Genomic DNA, 27,816 nt, shown 5'->3' on the forward strand with positions numbered 1-27,816 from the left:
TGAAAACTAGAAGAAAGGAATAAGGGACATTTGTTAAACCTGGCAGAGACTGTCATGAGGTTGGAACTGGCTATAAAGAAGGTAATTCACCTAAGCCTACTTCATAACCAGTTGGAAAAATTTGTTGCTTATTTTCTTGCTCTTCCTGTAGCTCACAGGTTCTTTTGAAATTTGTTAAGAAATTTCTTCCTAGAAATCTTTCAAAGTAGAACTGTGATCTGTATATCTTTATTGCATTGTGCTCATGTGGAAGCTGTCTAATTCTGTGCATTTATTGGTGTGCAGCTCTGAAATCAATTACTTGGGATTACAACTAACGATCACTTTGCAGAATGTATCCTGTGGTGAGCAGATGGGTAGTCTGTGGTCATTGTGGTCTTAGCTGGGATGTACAGTTTCACTGAATTGAATTTTGTCATATCACGGTTGTAGGAAAATACATCTATTAGCTCTTAGTAAATTATTTCAGATGGGTGAACTGGAAAATAGCAAAGCGTAGATTTGGGGACTGCATTTCTGATGAGGAAATTTCGGCACGTTTATTACTGCAAAACCAGCAAAGATTGACAAATTCCTGTCCTTGTGCTATAATTTAAAGTAACTTTTTGCACACAAAATGTCCCTTTGTGTGGGAAGTGGATAAGAAGCATAAGGGACATTGTGCTTCTAGGCCAAATTAAAAAAAAAAAAAAAAAAGCTGTAAAAAATGTGTAGATGGAAACATAAGTTACTGGGAAGGGAAGCAAACTTCTATAGTTTGTGCAGTAAGGCACATTTGGGTATATTTGTTCTGAAGACTTGATGAGCAAAAAGCTACAAATGTTTTCTCACTAAAAATGTCTTTCCAGGAGAGCTCAGAATTAAGAGACTGAACCCAACTGTTTTTGAGAAGAAGTTGGCACTCTGTCAGAGAGCACCGTTGTGTCTGCAGAATGTGACAAGCCACAGAATTTTGCAGCTATCTTGTTTGGCTCTGAAACACAACAAATTACTTGCTCTCACAAATTTGTATTATTGACTAGAACCTGCATGATATGGTGCCTCAGAAATTAAACAGGGCAGCAAAGATGCCATGTTATGTAAACAACACTAGATAGGAGCAAACTGCCATGATGTGCTGTCTTCAAGAGTAAAACTCTCCTAATGAGAAATGTCCCCCTAGAGTAATAATGAGGCTAGAGAGAAAGGGTGAGCAGTGCGTGTGAGAAGTAGCATGGGAGTTGGCCAAGGTGGCGAGCACTGCTGCATGGTTGCCCCATAGGACACCACAACTACTATATACTGAGCAAAGCAGGCATTTTCATGGTTATACTTTTTGGAAGAATAGTGTATCACAGCGTCTCGATATAATAGGTAATCTGATAGAATATCAGCAGTATTTGTACATGAAGGTAAATATGAGCAGCATGAGAGTTGAGCTCTTCTCTTACTGCTGAGAAAAGTTTTAAGGCCACTGAAATACCAGACGATGTGGAAATATTGAGAGATTCTTTTATCTAGGGTTACAGTGGAGACTTGTGATTTTTCTCAGAGTGAGAACAAGATGATAGCCAGGAATTGCAAGAATGAATTAATTGTGCTAGGATGATCCAAATACCATAATTAACGTTCTAGCTCTCTGTACTCCCCATGTCTGAAAGTACCATCTTTGTTAGTGTCACTGGTGAAATGTTCTTCTTCCTGCATGAGGCTTGGAAGTTGTTAGTAATAGCTGCTTCTGTTGATTTTGGCATACAGCTTTGAAATGTTACATTATGGGCATGCTGGAGTAGCATTTTTCAAAGAGAGCTGTTCTGATCCTTGCCTGCTCTCCAAACCTTCTAGAGGTAAGTCAGGACTAATCTAAATGCTGCAAAGTTTTGTTAACGGAGTGCCAGGTTTGAGCTGATGCTCTAACCCCTGCAGGGAGCAAAGCACTGATTTACTGATGCTACTCAGGTTTTGGATAAGAGTTGGCTGCTGTCCATCTGGATTGGCTTGCTCGTGGAGGGAGCATACTTTAGGAACCAGATCATCTGGGAACAGCAAAAAGCTCCTTGACCAACACAGGCAATAAGGCAGCGTGCCAGGAGTTCATAATAGATGAGAGCATCCCCTTGTTGGAGGATAAATCAGTGATGGTTATTCAGGCAATACAGTGTGTTTCCTTTAGGTATGCAAATACGGTTTATTAGCCCTTGATGAAGAAGTGCTGAGTGTTGGTACTTTTAGCGGCTCAGGTCATGAACTTCTGTACAAGTTTCAGAAACGATCATCTTGGATGTCATTAATTATTGAAGTATGTCGCTAATTACGCTGCCCTGTTCTTTATTGCCTGAATTTGCTGTAAGAGAATATACAAAAATGTGTGACCTGTCCATTCAAACGCATACAATGTTTTGTCCAAAGTGTTTTAATAAAGCATTTTAGCATCATGTGCTACTGTGCTTCCTCAAAACTCTTCGGGGAAATGAATTAAAAATGTTGCCATCTGTTTATCTTACATTTAATACAGAGGGTAGAAAACGAATGCCAGCAGTATTGAAGTAGCATTATATAATTCTGTTTTTAAGAATATGAGCTAAGGATACAGAGAATACTAGTATATTGTTCCCACATTTGTGATTTGTAATGCTTCTCCACCAATGTTTTACTCTTTCTATCTTAAAAGTAAACATCTTTGTGTGAAATTCTGTGGGTGATAGCCACTGGATTGAGCTGGTAGTCTGCGGGAGAATGTTTTGTTCCAGGAGTAACGTCAGGCACAGCAGCACCTGACTTCTCATGCAGCTCCAGTGGCAGCTGCACTGGTAGCTTCAAAGTTGAGGTCAGATTTGTCTCAGAGTGATGCCGATAGATTCCCTGGACTGCGTTTCATTCTCTTCAATGTGACTTTCTGGGTTTTGTCTTTGAATTAGTGGAGTTTATCCGAAGTTCTATCCCCTTCCAGCAAAAAGTTGCCCAATCAAGTATTGTATTAGACATTTGTTCTGAAATAGGATGTTTCTGAAAAAAACACCAAAGAATCTTCAGTTGATATTCCATTTTGTTTTTAAAGTATTCCATGGAAAAAGAAACAGCTTTCTTATTTCAGATGGATTTATTTATTTTATTCTTTATTTCTTTTTTCCTTTTTTAAGCAACAAGTCAGCATTTTCATGAAGACAGCTGATCGTACCAGTAGTAATGCTGATAGATGTGCACATGGGGATAATTCTGTTACTGCCACCAGTTACACCCGACTTGTCATAATGGAAATTTACAGTGAAATTGCTATTGCTGTCACGTTGTAAAATTAGTGCAATTAACAAGATTTTGCTTTCTATATTGTATTATTTACTGTATGTTGCTTGGACTAAGGGAGAAGTCAGAAATCTCAACCCGCAGGTGATGTTTGGTAGTTCTTGTGGTATATAGTAGATATTGAATACTGAGGCTATAAAAGGAGAGAATTGGTTATTAGAGAAGATAAATAAGAGGCAAAATAGGGGGAGGGGACTGAATAGGAAAGAATATTTGCAAAGGCCTCAGGGTAGGCTGCTTTCAGTGTACTGTTTAAGCTTTAATGACCCATATACAGATCTTAGTAACATAGTAATGGCCAGCTAGAGGAATTAGAGGCCTGAGGTGATGGACTGAGCAGGAAAAGCTGACAGAGGTCATAAATATTATTATGGTATGGTTTGACAGGCTCTGCTAGGACACAGCTTTGTATACAGCAATCTATCTGCACGTAGGGTCATTTGACAACAAGATTTGAAGAAAGAATTGGTAAAGGCTCAGTTACTGTAAGTGAACTCTGATCAGGTGTCCCCTGATTAAAAGTCTTCGTTTCTGATAGAGGGTTTCTGTATCTGTATCCATACCTCTTTCAGTAGCACTTTTTCACAGTTGTCATTAAAAAAAAATAATAATTCAAATCTCTCTGAGCTTTTGCTCCAAGAAAATCTCCAAATCCTAATGTGGGGATCATGTGAAAATTGCATGTCTTTTTCTTGGGGATTGGGGAGAGCTTCTACTGTATTTGTGGAATGCTAATAATGACTAAGGATGTACTGATCAAGTGTTTAAAAATGACAATAATAATTGCAATAGGAAATTTACAGCTCAGTAGCAACATATTCAGAGCACAGGAAAGATTCCTTTGTGCTGAGCTGTGGAGTGCAGCCCAAAGCAAGCTCATTTGAAGCATTTCTGCTCACATCTTCAGCCAGGCTGAAGAGTTGCCTCATTTCTGGTCATGGAGTTCACTTGCAGGTTTGGAAATCTGTGATCAGGATATTGCTTTGAATCTGCTATGTGCCTTTTTTTTTTTTCTCTTTTCCTTTGCCCTTTGCTATCTACTTTCTGCCTAGTGTAAACTCCCTTTGGATTTTTGCTTGTAGAGAAACAGTGATCAAGTCAAATCTGTGTTGCCATTGTGTTGCTTCCTCAAGTGGTATCGGCTTCTCAGATCTCTTAAAAAACATTATGAGATATGATATGTACTTACCCTAATTCAAAGCTAGATGACCCCTGGGGTTACCTCAATCTGAGGGAGCACCTTCAATAGAATACCAAAGAGTAATTGTGTTGTGGAAGCTCCTTAACTTCCATTTTGCACATTAGTGGAGAGAGACACGCTGTCTTAGAGGTTGGGGGTGCCATTTGGTATTCATTATTTTCTTTGACAAAAGAAGAAGGGTGACAGAAGAAAGTTCCATGTTATTCACTTCTGAAATATGCCAATCATTTGCATGTCTTTGTATCTATTATTTACTTTGCTGTTGTGACTGATAGTCCTGCTCAGATATATGCAGGAGGTGACAAGGCACCAGTGGGGGGAATGACGTTTGTAACAGCACATGGCTTTTCAGCATATATTGCTGAAATATTCCATACCTGTGGAACATTAATATTATGGTATTAACATTAAATATGCATTCTGATGCAAGAGAAATTTAGTGAAGGAGATCATCTAGAAATTCACCAGGTAAATCTTTACTTGCCAGTAGGTTGGAAACATGAGCTGATGCTATTAAAGAAAAAATATATGCTCAGAAAACACCATTTATTTATTCTCGTGAGCTAATAGAAGTGATTCAATCAAACTGTGTTTTATGAGAAAGGGAAATTACTGCTTAAAATGACATTCATAGGATAGATTTAGAATTTGGTTAGAAGTCAGCTTTATTGTGTTAGGATGTTTTGAAAAAAGAAACACACGTGACTTTTATTTGAGACAAAAGCATAATATTTGAGTATAGAAGCAAACTTGGTGTTTGGTTGATCAGAAGTTAATGACTGTAGAGGGGGGCTGCTAAGGAAGGCATCAGTAGCCACAGCTCATTTTTGCCTCTAGGGCAGGCTGCGTTTAACCAGCAAGATGGAGAAAACAACACTGAATAGGAACACATGATTTTCAAATGCACTGAATAGAAGCCCATATACGTAGAAGATGAAATACAACTCTTGGTTGTCAGGTTGTGAAACCCAGGTGTCAAATAATCATCCAAGTCACCAAAAAAAAAAAAAAAGCCAATTAAAGTAAAACATTTTGATCCTTTTTAAGATAATATGTATGTTTTGCTTTACAGCTTCTCTTTTGAAAGGACTGAAACATGCAAACATTGTGCTGCTTCATGACATCATTCACACCAAGGAGACCTTGACACTTGTATTTGAATATGTGGTGAGTAAAGTAACTAATGTTCTGTATATGTTCCAGATTGCATTGAATTCTATGGAAAGCTCACCTTACCATCAGTGATCTATGGATCAGGCCAAAACAACCCTGTACTTTCTTTAGGAGAGTGGAAGCTATGTGAGATGAGGCTTTATAATGGAGTGTGCTAAAAGTAGAAGGCAGGCTGGACTAGACCAGAGTCAGAGCTGGAGAAGTGGCTGCTAGGGCTCTGTAGGGACCTTCACGTTGGTTCATTACTCTGCTTCCTAGGTAGTTTCTTTATTAGAACATTTTCTTTACAGATGTAGTATGGACAATTTTAAAATAGGTGAGGATAATGTAGGTAAGAAGAAAAAATTAAAATTCTTAACAGGTAGATCCTTTATCAGAAGCATGTGACAAATTTAAATGGCTTTTGTTGTGACTGGCTTATGCGTGGTGTCTCTTTATAAGCAATGAAAGTAAAAAAAAAAAAGTCTGACACGCAATTCAGAATTTTGGATTTTTTTTTTGCCATGACTCATTATTTTAGCTACTAATTAAAACTTCAGTTTACACAGTATACAGCATAACGATCTAATTGTGTTCAGAATATTACTTTGCAAAATCTTGGGCTTGAACTCCTAATTAATCTTTTTAGTTTTCCTAAGACAAACATATGGTATTTATGTAGAAGTACTTCAGCATTTATCTGTGGAATTATGCAATATAGTATCACAATCAACCTCCCAGTTTTCACAGATGGGTCCAAGAACATGTAATTTAAAAGAAACAAATGGCTTTAGAGAAGGTTGGCTTTTCAGTGTAATATCTGTTATTGTTTTGCAGTCAGTAAGGCTCCGCATTTATAAAGTAAAGCATTTACTAGTTTGGTTTTTAAAATAGGAAATATTCTATTTACTCTTAGCATGTCCCTACTTCAGACAGATGGATTTTTTTTTTGATTGTGTTTCTTGAGAGCATGCCTAAATTTTTACATGATAGTGCACAGAACTTCTTGTCTGGAGAATCCATTCAGCCTGTCTACTTACATAGAAATACTACATTTTAATAATGTGGGTATTCAGCGACAGGAGCCTGCAGAGCAGTTGCATGCATTACATACGTTTTACTTCAGGTACAGGGACATTATGCAAATCTAATTCTTTTTCTTAAAATAAGTGATTCCTCTGCCTCTAATTTATAAACTGAATTAGCATAGGAAAAGCTTTCATATCTAATTTTATTTAACAGTCAGTGTAGACTTATTTGCAGAACTTTACATGAATACAATTTGCATTTCTTTTTATCATTGACTGTATTAGTTGCATTCATCAGAAGTCATCGAGAAATGAGATATATGGAACATGTTACTCCTCAAAATAGATGTTTTTGCCTGTTATCATAATGCCAAATTCCTGAATTTTTCATGCAGTAACAGTGTGTATAAACGTTTAACTCCCAACCATGCGTTGTTATGTTGCAATCTTTGATCAGCGTGGACACACACTGAACCTCTTTCAGCAGTTATTTCTTTTGAATTCACTTAGGTCTTTGTTTTTTAAACATAGTACTTTTGGGATCAACCCTTCTGGTGCTGCACCTTTTTATTCCCATCATGTTTGGTAGAAATTTAAACTGTGGCAGGATCTTGTTTAATAACAGTTTCTAGCAACTGATTCAAGTAGTACTTTATTATTATGCTATTTTGGCTGGTGAGCAGTGTCTAGAAAATTTGTGTTCAGGAAGAATGGGAAGGATGTTTTGTTCTCTCTATAAGCCTATGTAATATATCTTAATGACATTGTAGGTTACTCTATTCTTTGAGATGGCAGAGCTGCTTAAAAAAAGTCTGTTTACATTGTTCTGTAATGTAAAGTTATGGGCCGATCAAATAGGTAATGCTCTCTGACAATGCTTCATGCTTGAGAATGTTCTAAATTGTGTGCATGATACAGTTCTGATGCGTGTTCACATACATTTCTATAATTGCATGATCGCAATTTTTTTTTTTTGGTTGGAGAGCTCTCAGTGTGATATATGAAGAGACAAAAAATAAGGTTGCCTATTCAAATCTACAAATTTTGGCTAGTTAAATATTCAATCTAGTTATGTAATTGATGTTATAGAGCTCTATGTCTCTAATGCCTTTTAAAACACCTGTACACCTTAGCTCAATAATATGAGTGATTTTTACCAAAATCAATAGAAATGTTCATGCAATTAAAATTACATAGTGGCGGGCATTTTTGAAGGACTGAGGCTGAACAAACCTAAAAGGATTTGAATTTGGTTTATTTCATAAAGTTACATCGTGGAACAGTTACACTATTGCTATTAATTACTATTGACCATTTCAATTGTAATCTTTTGAGTGAGATGTTGTAATTAAATTAGAGATGAACAGTTAGTTATCCAAGAGTTCTCAGCAAATGGAAACTTTGGGTAGATAGTTTGGTGACAATTTCATTGAAATTAATACTGATGACACATCTGAGGTTATCAGAGGTATTCAGTTTCAGCATTGACCCTGAAAGAGTAGAATGAAATTTCATTTCATGTAGGACCTTTCATAGCAAAGTGCATTACAGTAATAAGTGAAAAGCTTCAAGCAGAATATCCTATGAAAGGAAATATGGCAGTAATGAAATTTTCTGGGTACCTCAAATTAGATTTTATTTTTTTTTTAATATGGAAGTCTGTTAGACAAGTAAACATGACAGAACTTTCTAACTTTAGCCTTGGTAGTTACCCAAAGCAAGACAAGACAGTCTTTAAAAATCTGTGTGACAGTTGAAGTGCAGGAGAATTTCATTCTCCACATTGTAAACATTTTGGTATTGAATGGAAAGCTATACATTATTGTGGGAGAAAAGAAAAGGGGCTTGCTCCTTTTGAAGGAAAGAACTTAATTGAAAATAGGTTAGTATATACAGTGGACCATATATTTTTTTGTATGCTTTGGTAATTCTTATGTCAGCTATATGGGATTATTGTTGGTCATTCAAGTGTACTGAAAAGGAAGATGGAACTCTAATTTTGTCACTGGATGACTGAGAGCCATTGCTTATTACCTGAGGAGTTGTGAGGATGAGCTGTTCAAAACCTGAAAGATTGATGTAGTCTTTCTTGTATGAATGCTAGAGAAAATGTTTTTTTTTTGTGTGTAATTAATTGTACCAGTATACACTAAACAGGACCTGAAAACAAAAGACGAAATTTTGACAAGTTTTGCATAAGGTGTCTGAGACAGTAATGGCTTCCAAATGAAAAAGATCAGTTCAGCTTCACAGTGCTGTGGAAGATTATGGCTGTTCATGTAAGTTTATTTCCCCTCCTCTCCAAGCTCTGGTTAGGCATTACTGTATGTCACCTGGTGGATATGCCAGCTGTAGTACTGATATGCCAACCTTGTCAAAGGAAATTATGAATTTTACAGGTGAGATCTCAGACATTTTAACAGTCATCTTTAAAGAAGATGTGTTCACATCTATTTCTTTGAAAATTGTCATTAGCCACTATCATTTGTTTCTTCATTTTTTTAAATATTGTGTAAAAGGAAGACAGTAGTATTTGTAAACACTCAATTCCTGAACGGCAGTCCTAACCAATACATATTACAACTGACTCGTTAGAATGATAATGAGGTTTTTAGTGTTATGTATAATTACATAAGTATGTTATTTTCAAGAAAAGAACTGGTAACTTGTCCTATTCCTGGCATACAAAAGTGAGCTTGTGTAGCAATACGTTACATGATGCTTTCAATATTTATGAACTAGGTTTGAACCAAGAACAGACACATTTATAATTGGAAGTATGAGTAATGAGTAATATTATTTCTGCCTCAACAGTACCAAAAAAAATAAAAAAGCAGAACAACACAAAAACAAACCAGACTAATCTAATAGTATAATTTTAAACCAAGCATTTTCAATTACCTTGCCTATTTTAGTCTTTGTGTATGTTTTTCCCTCTTAAAAATTACTTTTTATTAAAGAAGAAAACCTAATTCTCCTTGCTTGATTACAGCAACTAAAATAACTTGTTATACAATGAGTTGGCTTAATAAAGTGCACTACTTTCATTTTTATCCCATTTCCTCCAAGGGAAAAAAAAAAAAGTAGGTGCAAGTTTCTTATTTTCATGCTGATTGGAAATTCAGATATATATTATTTTGTGGAATTAAGAGTTGCAGAGCTGAAGATCCAAAAACTGTGATTTCGAGCTCAACATGGGACATATTAGAAAAGTATGGTGCAAGAAAATGATCAACACTCATTAGCTAAAAGGATCGCCTTTTTTTTCATTGAAAATTTTATTTTTTTTAACATTGATGATGATTTGGATCAAAATGTATTATTGGTCTCCTGTTTATTTTATTAGGGAAAGTGTATAGAAACTAAAGGTCGGATGGAATTGGTGGTATGTGAAAATAAACAAACAGACAGTGTTGTTTAAAATGGAAGAGAAAGCATGGAAAACCCGTAGAGTCCCAGAGCTGCTTTACTTTTGTCTGAGTTACCTTATTTTGGTGTGACTGAAATGATGGGGCCATTTTCTTCCCTGTTGCTGTGCTTGTCAAACCAGGGGTGTCTGGGAGGACACCCTGCTTGCGGTCCACTTCCTTTGTCTACCTCTGGGAAGGAGGTAGTTTTTGGGGGCTCCCAGGCACAGGAACAATGAAAAAGGTGGTTTCCATGTGCCTCAACCAAAGAAGGAGCCATTCTCCCGTTGTTGTAACCCCTGCCTCGTGTCCTTGGGTTTGCCACAAGTTGCCCTGCTAAAATTGCAGTCAAAAAGACAATGGAAAAAGGCTGAGAGGGAGCAGAGAGAAAGGAAAACCTGTACTATTAAGAACAGGCATTAAGGGAATACTGCTCCTGGGAAACCCTTATTTTTCAAGTATTAATGAGCAGATTGGAGGTGGGAGCTGCTAATGTCCAAGTATAGGGTGGAGATGCAAAGTCAGCTTCAGGAGGCAGGGATTCAGAAGGGATTTCAGAAGGAAATTGCTTGGTGCTTTGGTGAGAGGTAAAGCCTGTGCCAGATGCTGGAATCAGCAGGAAAGAAGGAATCAAAAAATGTATTTTTAAAGCTCATCAGCTCCTGCTAGGTGAAGAAGGCCTAGTGAGAGATCTGCAGAGGCCTAGTGGGAGGAGGAAGGATTTCAAATTCAGTTGCGTCATCGTCGTGACTTTGAAGGTCTCACAAAGTATGTGTGGACTTCGTATGAAGAGTACATACTTATGAGTACATACTTACGAATAGATGAGATTAATCAAGACTATCAATCCAACAGAGTGGGAGGCTGTGTGTCAATTGTTTGTACAATTTACTGATGTTTCTTATAACCTTATCAAATATTGTTTAGTTTGGCACTGTGCTTTCTCCATCATTTAATAATTAACATCTATTATTTATTCTTCTTTTAATGAAGTATTAATAAATGTATTCAATGTAGAGGTGTTTTTTTTTAATAATAATAATTAAAACAGAAATAAAAACAAAACAAAAGTCAAAGCATAAAAAATATCTAAAGGTGAGCAGGCAGATGAAACACTAGAAAACAAGGACGATATTCTATGTACTGAGACATCTCCATTAGTGTTTTCTAAGTTAGAGATGAAAATTTAGAGCATCATTACAGTACATTTAGAGCATCATTACAATCAAAACCACACGCACACATAGCAAGATGCATATGCCGGTGCTAATACTCCACTCAACACAGGTAAGGCCACCAGCTAAAATGGTATATTTGTACAAACATGGAAAATATAAATCAACTGGAAAGCTGAGGGGGAAAAATAACAGGAAAGAGCAACCATCCAGAATAAATGGCTTCTGAGGAAAAGTCAGAAGTAGGGCTGTTTATAATGGGGGGGGAACAAAAAAAAAAAAGATGAGATGGTTGCACACCGTTAAATAGATCATAGAGAAAGACATTGACCTATTTATTTTCATGTCAATAGTAAAGAGAATAAAAGGTCCCTTCCAACCTGAGCCATTCTAAAAAAGAAAAGGACCTGAAGTTACAGTGAGGAAGAGTGAGATTAAACTATTAACCTCTTTAATGTTAAGTATAATAAAGCATTGAAGATAGTACTATGTAGTGATGGTTTCTCTACTACTATCATTCTTTAAGAACATCTTAGACAAATAACCAGCAGAATGATGTCATTTAGAGTAGATTTTGATTGAGGCAATTTTTTTTTTTGTTTGTTTGTTTGTTTTTGAGATCCTTTAAATTTGTATCTTTTTGTATTCTTTATTTTCATCACTTAAATATGTCTACTCATAGTCTTTCAGGGAAATGCATACATTTTCAAGAAAAAATACATTTCTTCAGAAAAACTGAAGAAAAAATATTTGGTGAATATTGGTTTATTTCCATAGTTTAAACAAAAGTAAAAAAAAAAAAAAAAAGGTCCTATTTTTAGAGTTTGGGGTTAATTGGTTACTTCTATGTTATAGACTTCTGCTCAGCTTTACAAAAAGTAATATTTTGGCTGCATCCCACACATTCCTCATCTTTTAATTTCAGTAATAAACTGGCATTGTCCAATTCCCTCTGAGGTAAAACCTGACAGTGTCTCAGCTCCTACTAGAGACTGTCCAATCTAATTACACTTTTTTCTCTGTCTCTTTAATAATGTGGGTTGTAGCTGCACTTTAACTTCTCTTGCAATGAGATGCTCTGATTCACTTGGTGCAGACTGGGGGGGAGGGACGACGGGGGGAAACAAAAACAAACAAACAAGCAAACAAACAACACCAAAAAAAAACCTGTCTGTTCAGAGAGAGTGATGATTACCATAACTCTAAATCTTAAAAATTGATTTTTCTTCCTGAGGTAACAGTATGCATCGTATGCATCTTCATACTTTTTTATTCTTATTGATAGAAAATACATCTAAGAAAATTTTAAAAATGGAAACTTGGGATAAGCAATTCTGGCAAAATAATTATAAAACAATTTCCTGGGAATCAAGAATCAAGCTTGAGTAATAAACAGAGTCAACAATTGAAAGTAAAAACAGGCCTAATTGTTTCTTCTTGTTTTACTGCTGTGAGTAAAGAGGGTATTATCCATGGAAACATCATTTTTTCTTTTGCCTGCCTTGGTCTGAACTGCAAATTTTCCTATAAAATTTTTATTAATTTTTTCTGTGATCATATATGGACAGTTTGGACTAGGAGGCATGGCAGAAAATAAGACACTCAACCAATTTAAAGAGACGTCTGCCTTAGACACTGAAGTGTTTAATGAAAGTGTTTGGACTGCTTTTTTCCTGCCCTGAAGATAGCAGTTTCTTTGCAGCACAGCACATGAGAATAGAAAAGACTCTTGAGGCAGCCTAGCTTGTGCTGGGAAGTCTGTATTGTCTAGTGCTAGTATTGAGACCGTAACGGTGTGGATACTTTACACACTGTGTGTGTGGCTTGTCAGCCTCCCTGCTGTGTGTTTGTGGTCGACTTATGTGATCCTGGATTGACTTCTGTCTCCACCAGCTTAGGGGTACCTGCCATATTCTAAGTAGAAACTTGATGTAACTTACAAAGTGATTTTTTTATTATTATTATTATTATTATTATTATTATTGTATATGTGGATTTAGTAGCTATAAGGATTATAGGTCAGTTTTGTGAAAACCTAATGATTTAGCAAATTAAAGAAAAAATGCACATATAGATATGTGTATGTATATGCATTACAGGTTGTTCATCCCATAAAAATTGTCTGAAACTGTTTACCTCGGGGACTGTAAGTCCATCATGGTTTACACAAGCTGCTAGATTTTTATCGTACTAAACAAATTCCCATGTGTTTTTGAGATGTGATTTTTTTTGTTAAAGTAGTCATGCTCAATTAATAGTGTTTACTGTCCCTTTAACATGTTTTATGTAGAAAGCAGAGTTGATACAATTATTAAGGTGGCCAGAGAATAAGGAAGAGGACAAAGATAAATCTATAGAAAACTGGATTTTGCTGAAGACCTTGCAGTTTGCTCACCAGCACTTTGCACAGTGCTATGTCCTACCTATCTGACTCTCAGACCAGGTTGTTCTCTGTACAATGAGAGAACTTTGTGCAGAGACTTTGTATCAGTAAATATATGCTGTCTAATACCATCCCAAAATCAGAAAACTGTGCATTCCCTTTTCTCTCAGGATTTTCAGGTAGGTTTGTATTATATATCATGTTCTCCCCCATCTCACGACCTCCTTTTCTGTATGGTATTGTTCATGTGTTTTGAAGTGTATTTGTCTTGTTGACAGTGTGTGAGAGATCCAAGTCACCAGAAACATCTGTTAGCAAAATTGTTTTCATTAAAGGTGTCTTTTTTTTTTTTCCTTGAATCCCTAGTATATATCTTTCCCCTGCTGCTCAGCCCAGCTGCTGCTGTTGCCTTCTGCTGATTTTCTGAAAGTTGCTCAGAGATGGCTTGTAGGGTATTTTTTGTTAGCAAGGCTAACACTTTGTGTTCTCATATGGGGAAAAAAATGAATTGTAGAATGTCATAGAAATGCTTGAAAGTGAAGGTCGGTGACACTTCTGAAAACACCAAAAGCATTGAACTGTTGTGCAGTAATCTGCAGATTGCTTTGGCTAGAGGATACATTCAATTTAAATAGAATTAACTTCTCTTTGTTCTCCTGTCACTTCAAATATTACCGCTGCCTGTGCTTTTATTGGTAAATTGTATTATCAGTTTAAGAATTTGTTGGTGACAACAGGAACAGTATTTTAGTCAGTAAAACTGCTAGGGCATAAATAATGTGTGCTCTCCTTTTCACAGAGAAGAATGGCTTGCAACAGTCTTGCTGCCTGAGTGAAACAATACAATCTGTCTGCTGCATGATGTCATTGCCAGAAGCCAAATAGTGTAGTTTTTGTTTTAATGGCAGGGTCCTTTCACATTGCTGGTTTTACATGATGGGAATGTGGTTGGAAATGCTTCCTGTTCCGTTCACAAGCCCCGGGCTCTCCATGCATTTCAGCTTCAAAAATGACAGCTGAAACCAATTAGGCAGAATTATGGGACAGCGAAGTCACATGTAGATTTATCATCACTGAGGATGAGGAGGGAAAGGGAATGTATTGCATGGGACGTAGAAATGGCTAATTTAATTAGAAGAGAATGATGGTCACATTATTATGGAAACGGGCTGCGAAGTAGAGCTTATTTCATGTCACTGGCCGTGCCTTTAAAAGGAGACGTCTTGCCCTTTGTCTGAAAATATTTTATGTTGGCTAGCAGAGTCTCTGATTTCTGAACAAGATAGTTGAACAAAATATTTGACGTTCAAGTACAGAGCATATCTGAGGACATTCATAGCTTGTGGTTTACTCCTCTATTCATAATTCAAATTCTTTCTTCAAGGGGAGGAGGGAGGAGTCTGTATTGTCAACATTTGTCTCATTCTTTTTTCCTGTTTGCATACTCTCTTTCTTCCAGAAGTAGAATGCAATGTATGTAAACCTCGGTTCAGCTGTATAAATATCAGCCTGGTTTCTTTTTCTGTCAGCAGATGACTATACACAGTATGCTCACAAACACACATGCATGTGTCTGCTGACATAAACCAGTCTTACTGAATAGAAATGACCTTCATACGCATATACACTGTCACAAATTTAAAGCAAAACCCAAATTCATTTTTTCCATGTGAACCCAAAGACAAGATTTCGTAAGGTAAACATAAGGTAATAATATTTCATAAAAAAAATAAAAGCATTCCATAAGCTAAACTTTTTGTGGTATTCTTATGGTAGTTCGTGGTATGGGGAAGTGGTGAACTTAACAGAAAGTCTGAGGACATGTACATGTTCTGTTTTTTAATAGTACTATGGTGGTTTTTTTCTTATTCCTTGACCCAAGCTTGATTTTAATTGACCCTTTTATAGCTTTATTTTTTTTCTTTAGACTATATAATTATACTAGACAACTTAATCTTTTTTTTTTTCCTTGTACGTACTGGATTTGAGATACTTGTCTTCATCATAGGGAGGAAAATATTTGAAACTTACTGAAGCTGGAGTGGATCAAAAATAGGCATTCTCTTATGTGCTTCTACATACAGTTTAGAAACAGGAGAAGGGTAGAAATAACCTGTCTTAGTGTAAGTTTTCTCTTCCCTGTCCTAGGAGGCCATGTGCAGTGTCTGTCCTAACCAGAACTCACGCTGCCCATCCAGGGAGGGTCAAGGCACTTGCAGAGGTTTCCTAGTGGAGGTCTAGTTGCTTGAGATGGGCATGGAGGGATGGATTTGTGTTTTATCTTGCTGAGAGAAGGCAGCACAAAGGCTTGACAGAGCCTTCTCAAGGACATGGAGCTATATGTGCCAGAACCTCAAATTCAAGTCACATCCCTGGAGCAATGATCTTCTGGTATGATTTAGCAAAATACAACTCTGAAGTAATAAAATGCCAATGTGTGCTGTGGGTGGCATTTAGCTATGATTTTGAAAATTTCCCCAAATTTGGTCAAGTGATAGGCCTCAGAAAAATAGTCATTTGCACTTAAGACCTATGTCTGAAAACTCCCTCTCCCTTCACAAAGACGACTTTCACAACTTTTAATAATGTAGATTGCATCCACAGAGCAAGTGAATTTGCTTCTGGAGGAGGCGGTAGTGGGAGGAGAGATCAAATTGTTTACTTGAAGCATAACAGATTTTGCACAAAATGTTGTTGTGTTAGTGATGTGGCAAAGTCAAGTTCTTAAAAATTAGTGGGTGCCAAAGTAAACGTTGCATGTGCAATCTCCTTTTGCCATCCTCGTGGAAGAGCCTGTTGTGCAGATCTGTAGAGGACTGTGTAGTGAAGGCATGGTGTGGTGTTTATTGCACTTTTCTCATTTTTTGTGGATGCCACAGTGGAAATTGTCATCATAACCACCGTTTTATGGTGTTGTCACGAGTTGTCTGCATCACAGTTCAGAAATGACTGACTTCTGTTGTCCAACCTGAGATTCTGTCTCCCCTAAAAAGTGTTTTATCCTCACACCTGTAACTGATGTCAGTCAAAACACAGAAGGCCAAATACTCAGAAAAGTCAAAACCAAAGTGCTTTATATTGAGTTCCCCAAATCAGTGTTACTTTGGACTATTTTCCCTTTGCTTTAGTCCCCTACCTGATAAAAAGGGGTAATGCCACAGCTCCCCTGAATTGCTCTCGAAGTCATTTATGTTTGTGAAGCATGTGAATAGAGTAGCAATAAACAGGGCAAGAAAGCCTGTGAGATTAATATTTCTGCCTTCAAAGTAATAAATAAGCCAGAGATTTCAAGCTGTGTGAGAAAGGAAAGGGGAAAAAAGGAAAAACAACAACACAAAAACAGAACAGCTGTTCTGTAATCAAGTACTCCTATTCTGTTCAATGAGTATGTCTTATCTGGCAAGGGGAAAGAAGTGATGTGATCACATCAGGCATTTGTAAAGTTAACATAATGTACATTCATTGAGCAAACAAACAAAAGGTTGGATAAACACCGTTAATCATGGAGTTTTCTAGCTTTTGAGTTCTTCATAGTGGAAACTTGATTTATCTCTATTTTTTTTCGTGTAGCTGTGATAAACAGATGACTGCTAACACACTATTGATACATATACCTGGGTAAATTAGTAGAGTTTTAAGAGCAGGAATGAAGGTGATTCTGGATTTATCTAAAATATCAAATAATCTGTCAGCGTGGAATTACTTGTGGTGACTTATCTGTGTTGGGGATTAACAGTACAGCTGATAGAGTTGTTAAAAGCTAGCTTGAAGCAGAATTGGTCTAGCCATGTCCACCTGGGATCAAGTGTCTCAATGTCTCAATGTGTGAGACAGGCATTTGCAATTACTTGGAAATCTCTGCACTGCGCTTCTGCTGTATCCTGTTTCCCTGTAAGGCGTCTTCACCTCTGAGACAGTGGAAAAAGAACTGAAGAAGGTGTGTTGGTTCATTTGTTTCTTGTTTTGCTACCTTGTTTCAGCATAGTTTTATGTTATGACTGATACGGAATTGAATCTTGAGTTTTCCTTCAGGGTGTGTGTTCTATTAGACCAAGGTGCTAAGCACAGCAAAGCCCTGGTGTCAGGGTGTGTCCTGCCTTATCTGCAGCTACTGTTCCACATGGGGCCTTCTACCTTGAAATATAGTGTGAAAGGAAAATACTTTATTCATCTATGTGGTACCGTAGAAATTCATGGAATATTGTTAGAAGACTACTTTTGTCCAGTTTTCTCCATTTCCTTTTCTAATACGTTCCTGAAACTTACATTCATGTCGTTGTCTTCAGTGTCACTTAAACACACAAGCACTGGAGTGGACACTTGCCCGCCAAAAGGGAAAAAGGTTTTAGAAATAGCTGTCTGTGCAGCGCTGTCGGCTTTCCTGGTTATACTAATACATAATTCAATGTGCATTGAGCCCCTACCTTGGGAAAAGAATAGCAGCTGATGCTGCTTTTGCTTTCCCTCTACCTTTTTTTTTTTTTTTTTAAAGTCAGGAAAAATGTCTTATAATTTTATGAGCTGCTTTCCCATTTCGTACCATAGTGTTCAATTGCTTTTGTGAAAAATTTTCTAGCTTAGTTTTAGGAGGAGAAATTCTTGAAAAAATTGAACAGAAAACACTTTGTATTTCTGTTTGCTGTCTGTCTGAAGATTTGGTAGAGGCTTCTCTGTGTATGTAGCTTGTGTGAGGGAGAAAAAACAGATTCCAAAAGACTGCTGCAACTGCTGCACAATTGGCTTTGTTAGTTTTCAAGGATTCTGTAGAAGCTGGTGCTTACATGAAATTTTTGGTAGATACAGGCAGTCAATTTTTGTGGGAGAGAACTACTGGTGCAGGTTATAGCAGGCTACCAATTGGGCAGGTCCTTGGTTTAGGAAGAAGTAGTGAATGATACATGATACAAACATGATCATGACTGATGTTCATGTATGGAGGAAAACCATCCAAATGATAACTGTAACATAAGGGGAAGAAAATGGTTTTATCCTCACAGGTCATTACAAGTCTCCTAGAAATAAAAAGACATTTTTATTGCTGTTACTTGAGATGTGGCTGAAAATGGTGGTCTGAGAAGGCTTTTGGTGAATAGGAAGGGACAGCTAGTGGGCAGATGCTGGTAGTTCAGAGATGGGACCTTTAGAAGTAGCACTGGGTTTGTCTTCTGGTCTGGTTTCTGTCAGCCGGCTAGTTGCAAACTGTAGAAATCAAGAGAAGGTGAAGGAGGCAGTAGGTTTCCCACTGAACAGGTTATGTCATGCTGACCTGCAGGGAAATGATGGTCCTCCTTCAGCCAACCCAAATCAGTGAGTGTGTATTGCTGGGGAGAATGTGATAGGAATGGTACAGAGGTGCCCTGATCTCCAAGCCTGAGCTTCTAAAGCAGAAATTCAGACCTCTTCTTTCTTTATTACTCCATTCACTAATATCAGCAGTTATGAATTGAAGTATTACTTACTGTCGCTTGTGTTTAGGAAGAAGCTCTGTTCTGCTGTACTTGATGTAGTACATCCGTTTCAGTGTGAGATTCACACAGTTCATTTTGGGACCCAAGCAACATCCTGCAGTGGAGACACTTGCTATCTTAAAGCCATGTCAGAACTTCTGAAAAAATGTGCTAGTGCACAATGTAGTCAGTTAGTGTACCTTATGTCATTACAATGTTAATTCTACATGTACAGTGCGTTTTTCATAGGTTAAGACTTCAGACGAGGAGAAGATGATACACAACAGTTGGGGTCAGCATTGATCTTGCATCTTAGCAGATGTAAACTTCCCTGTGTAACCATATGATACATCTCCAAAAGAGCACTGGAATGGTTCTTGGACTCAGAAATGCTGCACAGAGAAACCACTTTGGTATGCCAAAGGCAGGTTTTCTCCAAAACTCTCACCTTGAAAACTGCCGATATTTTGTCGGTCTGTTTTGTATGTGAGGCAGGCATCGCCAAGTAGCTTTTCAAGGAATGCAGGATGATTTTTGCCAGATGTGTTCTGAAAACAGATGTGGAAGGCAGAGTCAGTCTCAGTTTTTGGTGGTTAATCCAGTGCATATTTTTTCCTTGTTTATTCTGAATATAATTCCAGAAGCTGAGTTGTGCAAACAAATCAGAGAAGCAAAATGCCACTTCACTGACAGTGTGCTGCTGACTCGTAGGAAAGTGAAGAAGTACGAGAGAAGAATTTAGAGAAAATAGTGATTCCATAGTAAAAATAATAAATGCTTATTAGTAAGTAATAAGTATTATAACAGTGAATAACATTAATCTATGCATCGCAAGTCTACTTATTTTCTGAAAAGAGTTTATGGTATATTAGCAGGGAATGTATGCGACTATAAAGTGAAAATGTAAATGTTTGAGTCTTCAGTGAGGCTGTTTGCTAAAGTATCTGTAATTAATAGCTGTACATGTGCATAATGTGTGCTTCTTTTTGAGCTGAAAAGTGTCATTGAGTAACCTGATATGCAGTGCCTTTGACATTTATTTTCTAAACCATTAAACCATCTTAATTTAGAATCACCATAAACTCATATTTTAAAAGGCAACATTTTAATGTGAATAATATGAGTAACATTTGAGGTTCTCCCTTAGTTTCTTCCTCTTCCACCCCTATATTACCTGTATGGCATTGATGGTGATATGGTCCTTACAAGTTATAAAATGATACTGAGATTCAAATAATTAATTTATTATATACAGAACATTGGAAAAAAAATAAATTTAATTTGCATTTGGTGAATATTCATATCAGTCAAGTTAAGATTGTTTAAAGAAAAAAAAAAGGAGCCTAAAGGTAAGTGGAGGGGCAGGAGGGAAATCTTATTTTCCATTTGTTCTTTCCACTCTTAAGTAGGAGAATATTTATTATTGTAGTCTTACAGATATTAATACACATTTTTCCATCTGACTTTCTTTTAGCACACTGATTTATGTCAGTACATGGACAAACACCCTGGAGGGCTTCATCCAGAAAATGTGAAGGTAAGAGTCAAAAAGAGCACACATTCAAGGCATGCACAGTAATGATGAATGTACAGAAAAAGTCCAATCAGTGGTTTTATTGAAGCTGATCATTAACTAAAGTGAAAATTATCAGCATATGAAGTACTTTTAATATTTTTTCTTTAAAATAAAAATATTTGAAAGTTCTTATAAAAAGAACTTGTCAGAAGTCTTTAAAACTGATTCCAAGCCAGAAGAACAGTGTTACAATGTTGGTAACCCCTCTCCTTCGTTCAAACATTGGCTCTTAAGACAAACAATACTGTCTTAAAGCACCTAAGCAAACATATTTTAGGCTGTCAGTACTAGATCTTCAGTGAGGTAAGTCATTGTAGGTTCACGGAGTCTGAGGGAACTATAGTGAGTTATATTAGGTGAATGTACTTTTTACATGAACATATAAAATCTTTTCACCTCCTTTATTTTGATTAGGTACTTTCGTAGCTGATCTCACAGTTATTCTGTTTTTCTTATGTTCTAAGGTAGATATTAAGAATCACTGTGCAGGAAGGGGGTCGTTATTAGAAGGATTTAATGAATAAATAGATTGGTAGAGACTTGATCCAGTTACTTTCTGGGAATTAAGCCAAATTATTTTAGCATAAAAGGGAAGCCAGTCAGACATGCAGAATGTGTCTTCTGTGTATAGATCACACAGATGATATTTGTTACACTTGTCTTGCACTTTGACATCATTCCCTTTGTTGTTCTACTTTGGAAGTGCTTAAATCTTCACTTGTCATACTGAGAATTTTATTCCAGTATTTAGTTTCCTGAACACAAAAATTGAGAAATTCATGGAAAAAATAAATATATTTTCCCTGGAAAACTCAAAATGCCTGTTTAGTATAAGAAAACAAATATTTTAAATGGGGATTTTTTTTTTTTTGCAATACCTCATCATTGTTGTACATCAATTAGTTGTATAACATTGATTAATTTTCTGTGCTCATTCACTGAAAAATGACATGCAGTATATTAAATTAAACAAGAATAACTACCATCAAAAAATAAATGGTTCAATTCCTCTGTATTGCACGTTTGGCCAAGCTAAAAAAAAAAAAAAAAAAAGAATTATTTTTGAAAACAGATGATGTGTATGCTGCAAGATAACATCCTTGTAATGTACGACTGTTGCTCGAACATTTTGGTAGTGTGGACAGGAAAAACTCATGGGTGTCCTCCCAGTTCCTCTGTGAGTGTGGGACTTGGACACATGGTGGTGGGTGAGGTGGGACCTGCTTTTCCATGACTAAAGCTTCTGAGCTTTCTTCACTGCTCAGTTTCATAACTTTAGTTTCATGTGCTGAATACGCTTGTTAAAACACTGGCTCTGTGCTTCATTTCCCTACATAGAAACCTGTACATTCGGCTCTGAGAGGTTAGGGATAAGCTAAGATTAGTTTTGAAAGTCCTTTGTGCCGTTTCACACTCAAAGGAATGCTCCAAGGCTGCAGCGCTGTATAACTTAAGATGTGATATGCAGTAGACATTGTAGCTGTAATTGTTCCCCAATGAGAGGACATCATAATTCACATAACTACTTTTTCTTGACAATATCAGGGCCCACTGAGCTTGTCTTTGAGGAGGATAGGCCTACACGGGTAATTGGGCTTGCTAATGCATCACTCCCCTAAATCCTGAGTTACCTGTCTTCTAAAGCAGATTTATTGCAGAAACCATATATAATTGTGGAGGCAGAAGGAAGATTTAGCAGGAAAGCTTTGCTGCTAAGCTGGCTAGCTGCTCTACAGGTGCTGCTGAATGGGGAGGGAACTGCAGCAGCAGCTTTTCCCTTTCCAAGCTTGCTGCAGCTGTCTTTACAATCTAAGAGCAGTGTTCAGCAACACTTCTGAAGTTTATGGGCATGTTAGAAATATTCCTCTGAGTAGCCAAGTGTAGAGCCTGATGTACTGCTAGTTCAATATTTTTAATGGCCAGTTGTATTATTAATAAAAAGGAAACTGGTATAAAAGGGAGAAAACATGGGGAAGTGGAAGCAGATGAATCTGCCCTTCTGCAACAAGCATCCCATTGGAGAAATAAAATTACCATTTTCTGTTAAATAATATTAATGAAAATCGATTGTATGTATTTTGTAGTATCTCTTACCAGGCCAGCAGCCAAAGCTAGCTTTAATTTATAATAGTAATTACTAAAATCTAATGTGGTGTTTGGAGCTCCTACCAATCTAAAACTGAATCAATCTGTCTGGGCTTTTCAGTGAAATCTTTACCTGCTCTCAAGCTCTGTGTCAAAAATATCTGCTCAGCCGAACACAAGGTTTTCTTCAACTGGGGGGACAGGCTGTGCAGAAAGGAAGGAAGGAACCCAGTCACAAACACTAACAACTCCCAGATCTCAGCAAACATGCCAATTAAAAGTTTGCATCGCTCTTGTCTTGCAGAAGAGATATGATGGTTACTGCATAATATCTTAACACTTTGTTGCACTGTACTCAATTTGTTAACGCATGTAATCACGGTTCTGAGGCTTTGTCACCTATTTTGGTTCTTGCTTCTGGACGCAGTTGTCTATCTGGAGCTCTAGTTGATATTTAAAGGTTGAACTGAGCCATGTTAATTAGCCTTCTCTCCCTGCCAGACCCTTCTTGCTAGAAGTCTTTCAGGAATTTCAGTTTCAGAATTGTAGACAATGTTCGTTCAGAATCACTGGTTATGTGATCCACAGATCCATTTTTAAAAACTTCCAGTTGAGCAATTAAATTCCAGTGGCAACAAATTAGTCTCAGCTCTCTGGGGCTAACCTGTGGGGTTAAGCCAGTGATGCTCTCACAGTGTGACCAAAGGCCCCCTGCCTTTTAATTTTGTTCTTGAGGAAACTGCAGACTACTAATGGATATTCCTTTCCTTTCTGTCTTGTTGCAAGCTATTACAAATACAAAAACAGGTAATCTTTCTTTTTCCAAATCTTTCCTTTTCCAAAGAATGTTGTACATTATTTCCTGTAAAACAGTTCTTTTGCAGAAGCAAAGCCATTATTTGCTTATGTTTTGGTTTCTATGGCATATGTTCATCCTAATTATATTTCTGAATTTTATCCATATTTACAAGATAAAGACAATGCTGTTCCCTCAGGCCTACTTTAAGATGAGGAACTGTAAATAGAATAAAAATCCAAATTACTTTGATGGACACACATACTGCTGTCCCCTTGGGTCTTGTGTTTGACATTGCCTTTCTTTGTGATAGGCTTCAGATAGGCTATTTGCTGTCACTTAAATATTTTAAATAAAGAGTAAGCAGAATATTACAAGTATTTGGAAATATAGAGAACATCTTAATTTGCAGTTGTAAGAGTCTTGGGACAGTATGTTTAAGCAAACAAAAAAATACTGTTTTCTAACATATTAGGCTTAGCTTTTTTAGTGGGGTGTATGTATTCACACATCATGATTTCAGAGTTTTCTACTTCTGTGTGAAGGCCCAAGCCTTACAAAAAGCACAAGGATTTAAGTCCTTCAAAGAATTTGTGTGTGAGGCTGTGAGGCTATTATCTAATACAGTTTTAAGTATACCTGTCCCTGAGAATGTTAAACCAAATATCCTGATGAAAAAAGTGTGGTTAGGTGCCTGAAACTTCTCTATTAGCTAGAAGGGAAATTGGAAAAAAGTAATAGTTTCAGTCCACAGATTCTCCAAATTCTGTTAGTTCCAAATACAGAGTTGTATACATCTTTGGTAGCTACCAAGCCTGTATATCTACCATTTATTTATAACCATATGTTAATATACTGTGTGATATTACAACTAGAGGTGAGGAGAGAAAAAGATAATGATTAAATAAGTCCTGGTTTATAGTAGGCGCAGACACCTCTTCTCTAGTTTTGGAGATGTCTGTTTTAGTTTTTCCAAAAGTGAAGATAGGCAATGTATCTGAAGTACATGGCCCCACATGTAAGTTATGCCCCGTTCTGTTTCTGTTGGAAGCTATTGCTGCAGACTGGATGGAGCTGAGAGCTGCTGTCTTTTGTAGGTGCCTCTTGTGTGGAGCTTGCCAAGCTCCAAAATGTGGCTGTGGCAAATGGAGGTACAAGACTTACTCCTGACTCCCCTGACACTGTTCATTCTGGTCCAAACTGAAATCTGTACTGCAGGCTTCCTCTCCTACCGCTCACGCCTCTTGGACCCTTGAAATATCTGGGTTGCTTCCTACATCAGAAACTCAAGTGGTCACAGCAGCAAACTGACTCTGCCAGTTGTTTTTCATGATAATCTTCATTCTGATTTGTGCATCTTTCTGTCTGGTACAGGGCCATCTCCCCCAGCCTTTTCTTCTTGGCTCTCCTGAGACGTTGTTTGCAGCTCTCTATAAATGGGTCTTGTTTTGTAAACTTATAGTTTAGTTTTTAAATACATTTTCTGTGCACTTCAGCACATCCTGTGAAAATGTATCACACTGCTAAAACTGTTCTTAAATATTTTTTTTACCTTTGAAATAATAGCTCTATTTAACTGCATCTTTTACTTCATATTATGGCATTCCTAGTTGCATTTTATTTTTATCTGCACATAAGATTATTTTTTCATTTTGACGTGTTTGTTTTGTAGTTGAGTCCATTTTCTGTAACTCCTATCGTTGGTGAACAAGTGGAGTGCAGGCTCGCATCTGTCATGCCTGCATTGCCTGCTTGCATTCCTGCCTTAAAAATAAATATATTTATGAAAGCTGTTTTGCTTTTTAATTAGTGATGCTGCATTGAAATAGCTGCAGTCTTTTGGGAAAAGCATCCGTAGTTTTTTCTCTCTGCACTTCTTTCTCTACTGGCAGCTTTAGAGCTAATATTACTTTTTATGAGCATTTGACTTCAATAAAATATCTTTGACAAAATAAAAAGACACTTGCCCCTGAACCACTGTTCCACAATCTGTACAACACCAGACTGAGTGACAACGTGGTTGTCAACCAGACAAAAACTGTCTCTGTCTCTTAAAATCACTCGCTAAATCTTTTACTTCAGGCAGCTTGGAAGGCTCCTATCATCTACCGTGACCAGAGGGAGAAGGAACTTCCAGTTTGATCTTCTTCCATCTAATATTGCTGCTCTGATTTGTTCTTCTCCCTGGACACCTTTTCTTTTCCCAGGGCCAGAAAGCAATAAAGAGAAATATGCAGGCCCTGCTGATGAACTTTGCATGTAGGGAACAGGAATATTTAGCCTTCTACCAGGAGCTCTTACCCATCTCAATTCTGAGCCTTCCTTGTTCCTAGGAAGAGAGATGCAGCAGTCTTCCATGTACAATTTATGGACATGTTTTGAAGCAAAACCTGAACCAGCCAAGTCCTATCTCCACCCACAACCTTCAGAAGTGTGTTTTACACTTGTCTTTACTCACTATAAGACTGAAGGTCTGAGGCAGAGAAAATAACTCACTTTAAAGGTGGCATGTGATATCTGTGGCAAAGTGTGGGTGATGAATTTCCAATGACAGTGCTGTAATCTCTGGTACAAATATGCTTAAAATTCAGAAAGAAAAAAGCACAACTAGTTTCATTCTTAAAACTTTTACAAAAACAGATTAAAAGTAAAATACTTAATAGGCATTATCGGAACATAACGGGGTGCTATAACATTTTTCTGTGCTAAGTGGTCAAAAAGAGATCAGTCAACTTTTTAGTGCTCTGAGTTAACAAAAATGAACAAAACTCCTGAATCGGATATTCCAAAAATACTGGATTTATTAAACCAAGGTTTTATTACTGGCCTCCTGAACAAGATGAAGTGCGGGATGAATTGAAAATGTTGAAATACAGTGACCGTTATGTGATGTTATCAGAAATCTCAGGCTTACTCTGGCACTTCAGTCACTTGCAGTATTCATTTATTCCTCTCCATACTGCAGTGCTGTGAACATTGTCCTTAGCTAATGGTTGCAGTTTTTAAAGTAGAATCTGTTCTTGACAAGATGAATAATTTTGGCTCATTTAATGACTAATATGAAAATTAATAATCTGAGTCAAAGCTATCGGGTAGTTGTCATCGTATGTCTTTTGTAAACATAAATATTTGTAGTTGAATTGATTACTGTTGTAGAATAATCTGAAGCACAAAGGATAGGGAAGCATTCAGAACAGGGAAGGATTAGGTAACATATGTAAGCTACACAACACTTACTGAGTTGGAAGTGCAGCTGCTGAAACTTTGGCAGTAGCAGAGGATTACATACTGGCTCTTGCTAAGCAGAAGCTCCATTCATGATTAGTAATATATAAAAACATATGCTTGTAAGTAAAGCATAGTATCCAAAAAATATGATACAAATGATATATTTTTTTCCCTGGATTTTGGTTGTGGCCTCCCTGTTGTGCTTCTGTTTTCTTTCCATCACATGATTGGTTTGCGGTGTGCTTTGAGGGAGATTTACACTGAACCACATGCAGGGCCTGCCCTGCATCTGTGTGGGACAAATGTGGGACAAAGTGATGTTGGAGAAGTTGTGGCACATGAGCACCTATGTGTATGTAACTAGCGGTGTCTGACGAGAAGGTTGACTGCTGTAGACTTAGATACACTGGAGCTGGGCAGGTGAATCCTGATAGTCCATCTATCTATGGTGAATTTTCATATCTTGTTTCACCCATCTCATTGACTCCCTGCAATCTGGCAAAAACAATCTTTTACTCTAAAGTGAATACATAGTATGGTGGTCCTTTTAATTTTATCGGTCATTACTGGAAGCAAATCAAATTAATGTCATGCTTTTGAAGTCTCCTACTCACTGAATTTAGTGATGCTGCTGATGTAGAGCTGAATTAAAAATGTATTTAAACAGATATGCTAAGTAGGAAGTGAGGCTGCTTAATGTGGTTGAGAAGTTGCTATTTTTCATTCCTCATTCAGAGAACAAGCAGGTGTACGGCAGACAGAATAATGTTATGCCAAATTAAGGTTGTCTTTTACACATGGCATTGAGAATTGATTATTTAAATTAGACTTTTTAGTTATCAGACATTAAATATGGCATCAGCATTTCACTCTACTTTATGTCAGTCTTGTCACTTCAAGTAATGATTTGATAATATGCACAACTGTGAACAGTAAATGCAGAATCTTTATCAGTGTGTTAAAATTCACGCTAGAAGAATGTCACTTTTATATTTACTGCAGCGAGTAATGTGTGCAAACCCTAAACTGAAATGAGTGTGTGCATGTGTAATTTAT

General features: G+C 37.1%; 1 protein-coding gene across 10 annotated transcripts in view; it reads left to right on the forward strand.

Moving 5' to 3' along the window:
• Positions 1-27,816, forward strand: part of CDK14 (cyclin dependent kinase 14) — a 332,062-nt gene that overhangs the window by 135,066 nt on the left and 169,180 nt on the right. For all 10 annotated transcript variants that reach the window (XM_035545540.2, XM_035545541.2, XM_035545542.2 and 7 more), the window contains 2 exons: positions 5,556-5,650; positions 20,550-20,612. In XM_035545540.2, the coding sequence (XP_035401433.1) occupies positions 5,556-5,650; positions 20,550-20,612 (158 nt within the window). The remainder of the gene's footprint in view (positions 1-5,555; positions 5,651-20,549; positions 20,613-27,816) is intronic.

Source organism: Cygnus atratus, chromosome 2 (genome assembly GCF_013377495.2).
Source record: "Cygnus atratus isolate AKBS03 ecotype Queensland, Australia chromosome 2, CAtr_DNAZoo_HiC_assembly, whole genome shotgun sequence".
NCBI lineage: Eukaryota > Metazoa > Chordata > Aves > Anseriformes > Anatidae > Cygnus > Cygnus atratus.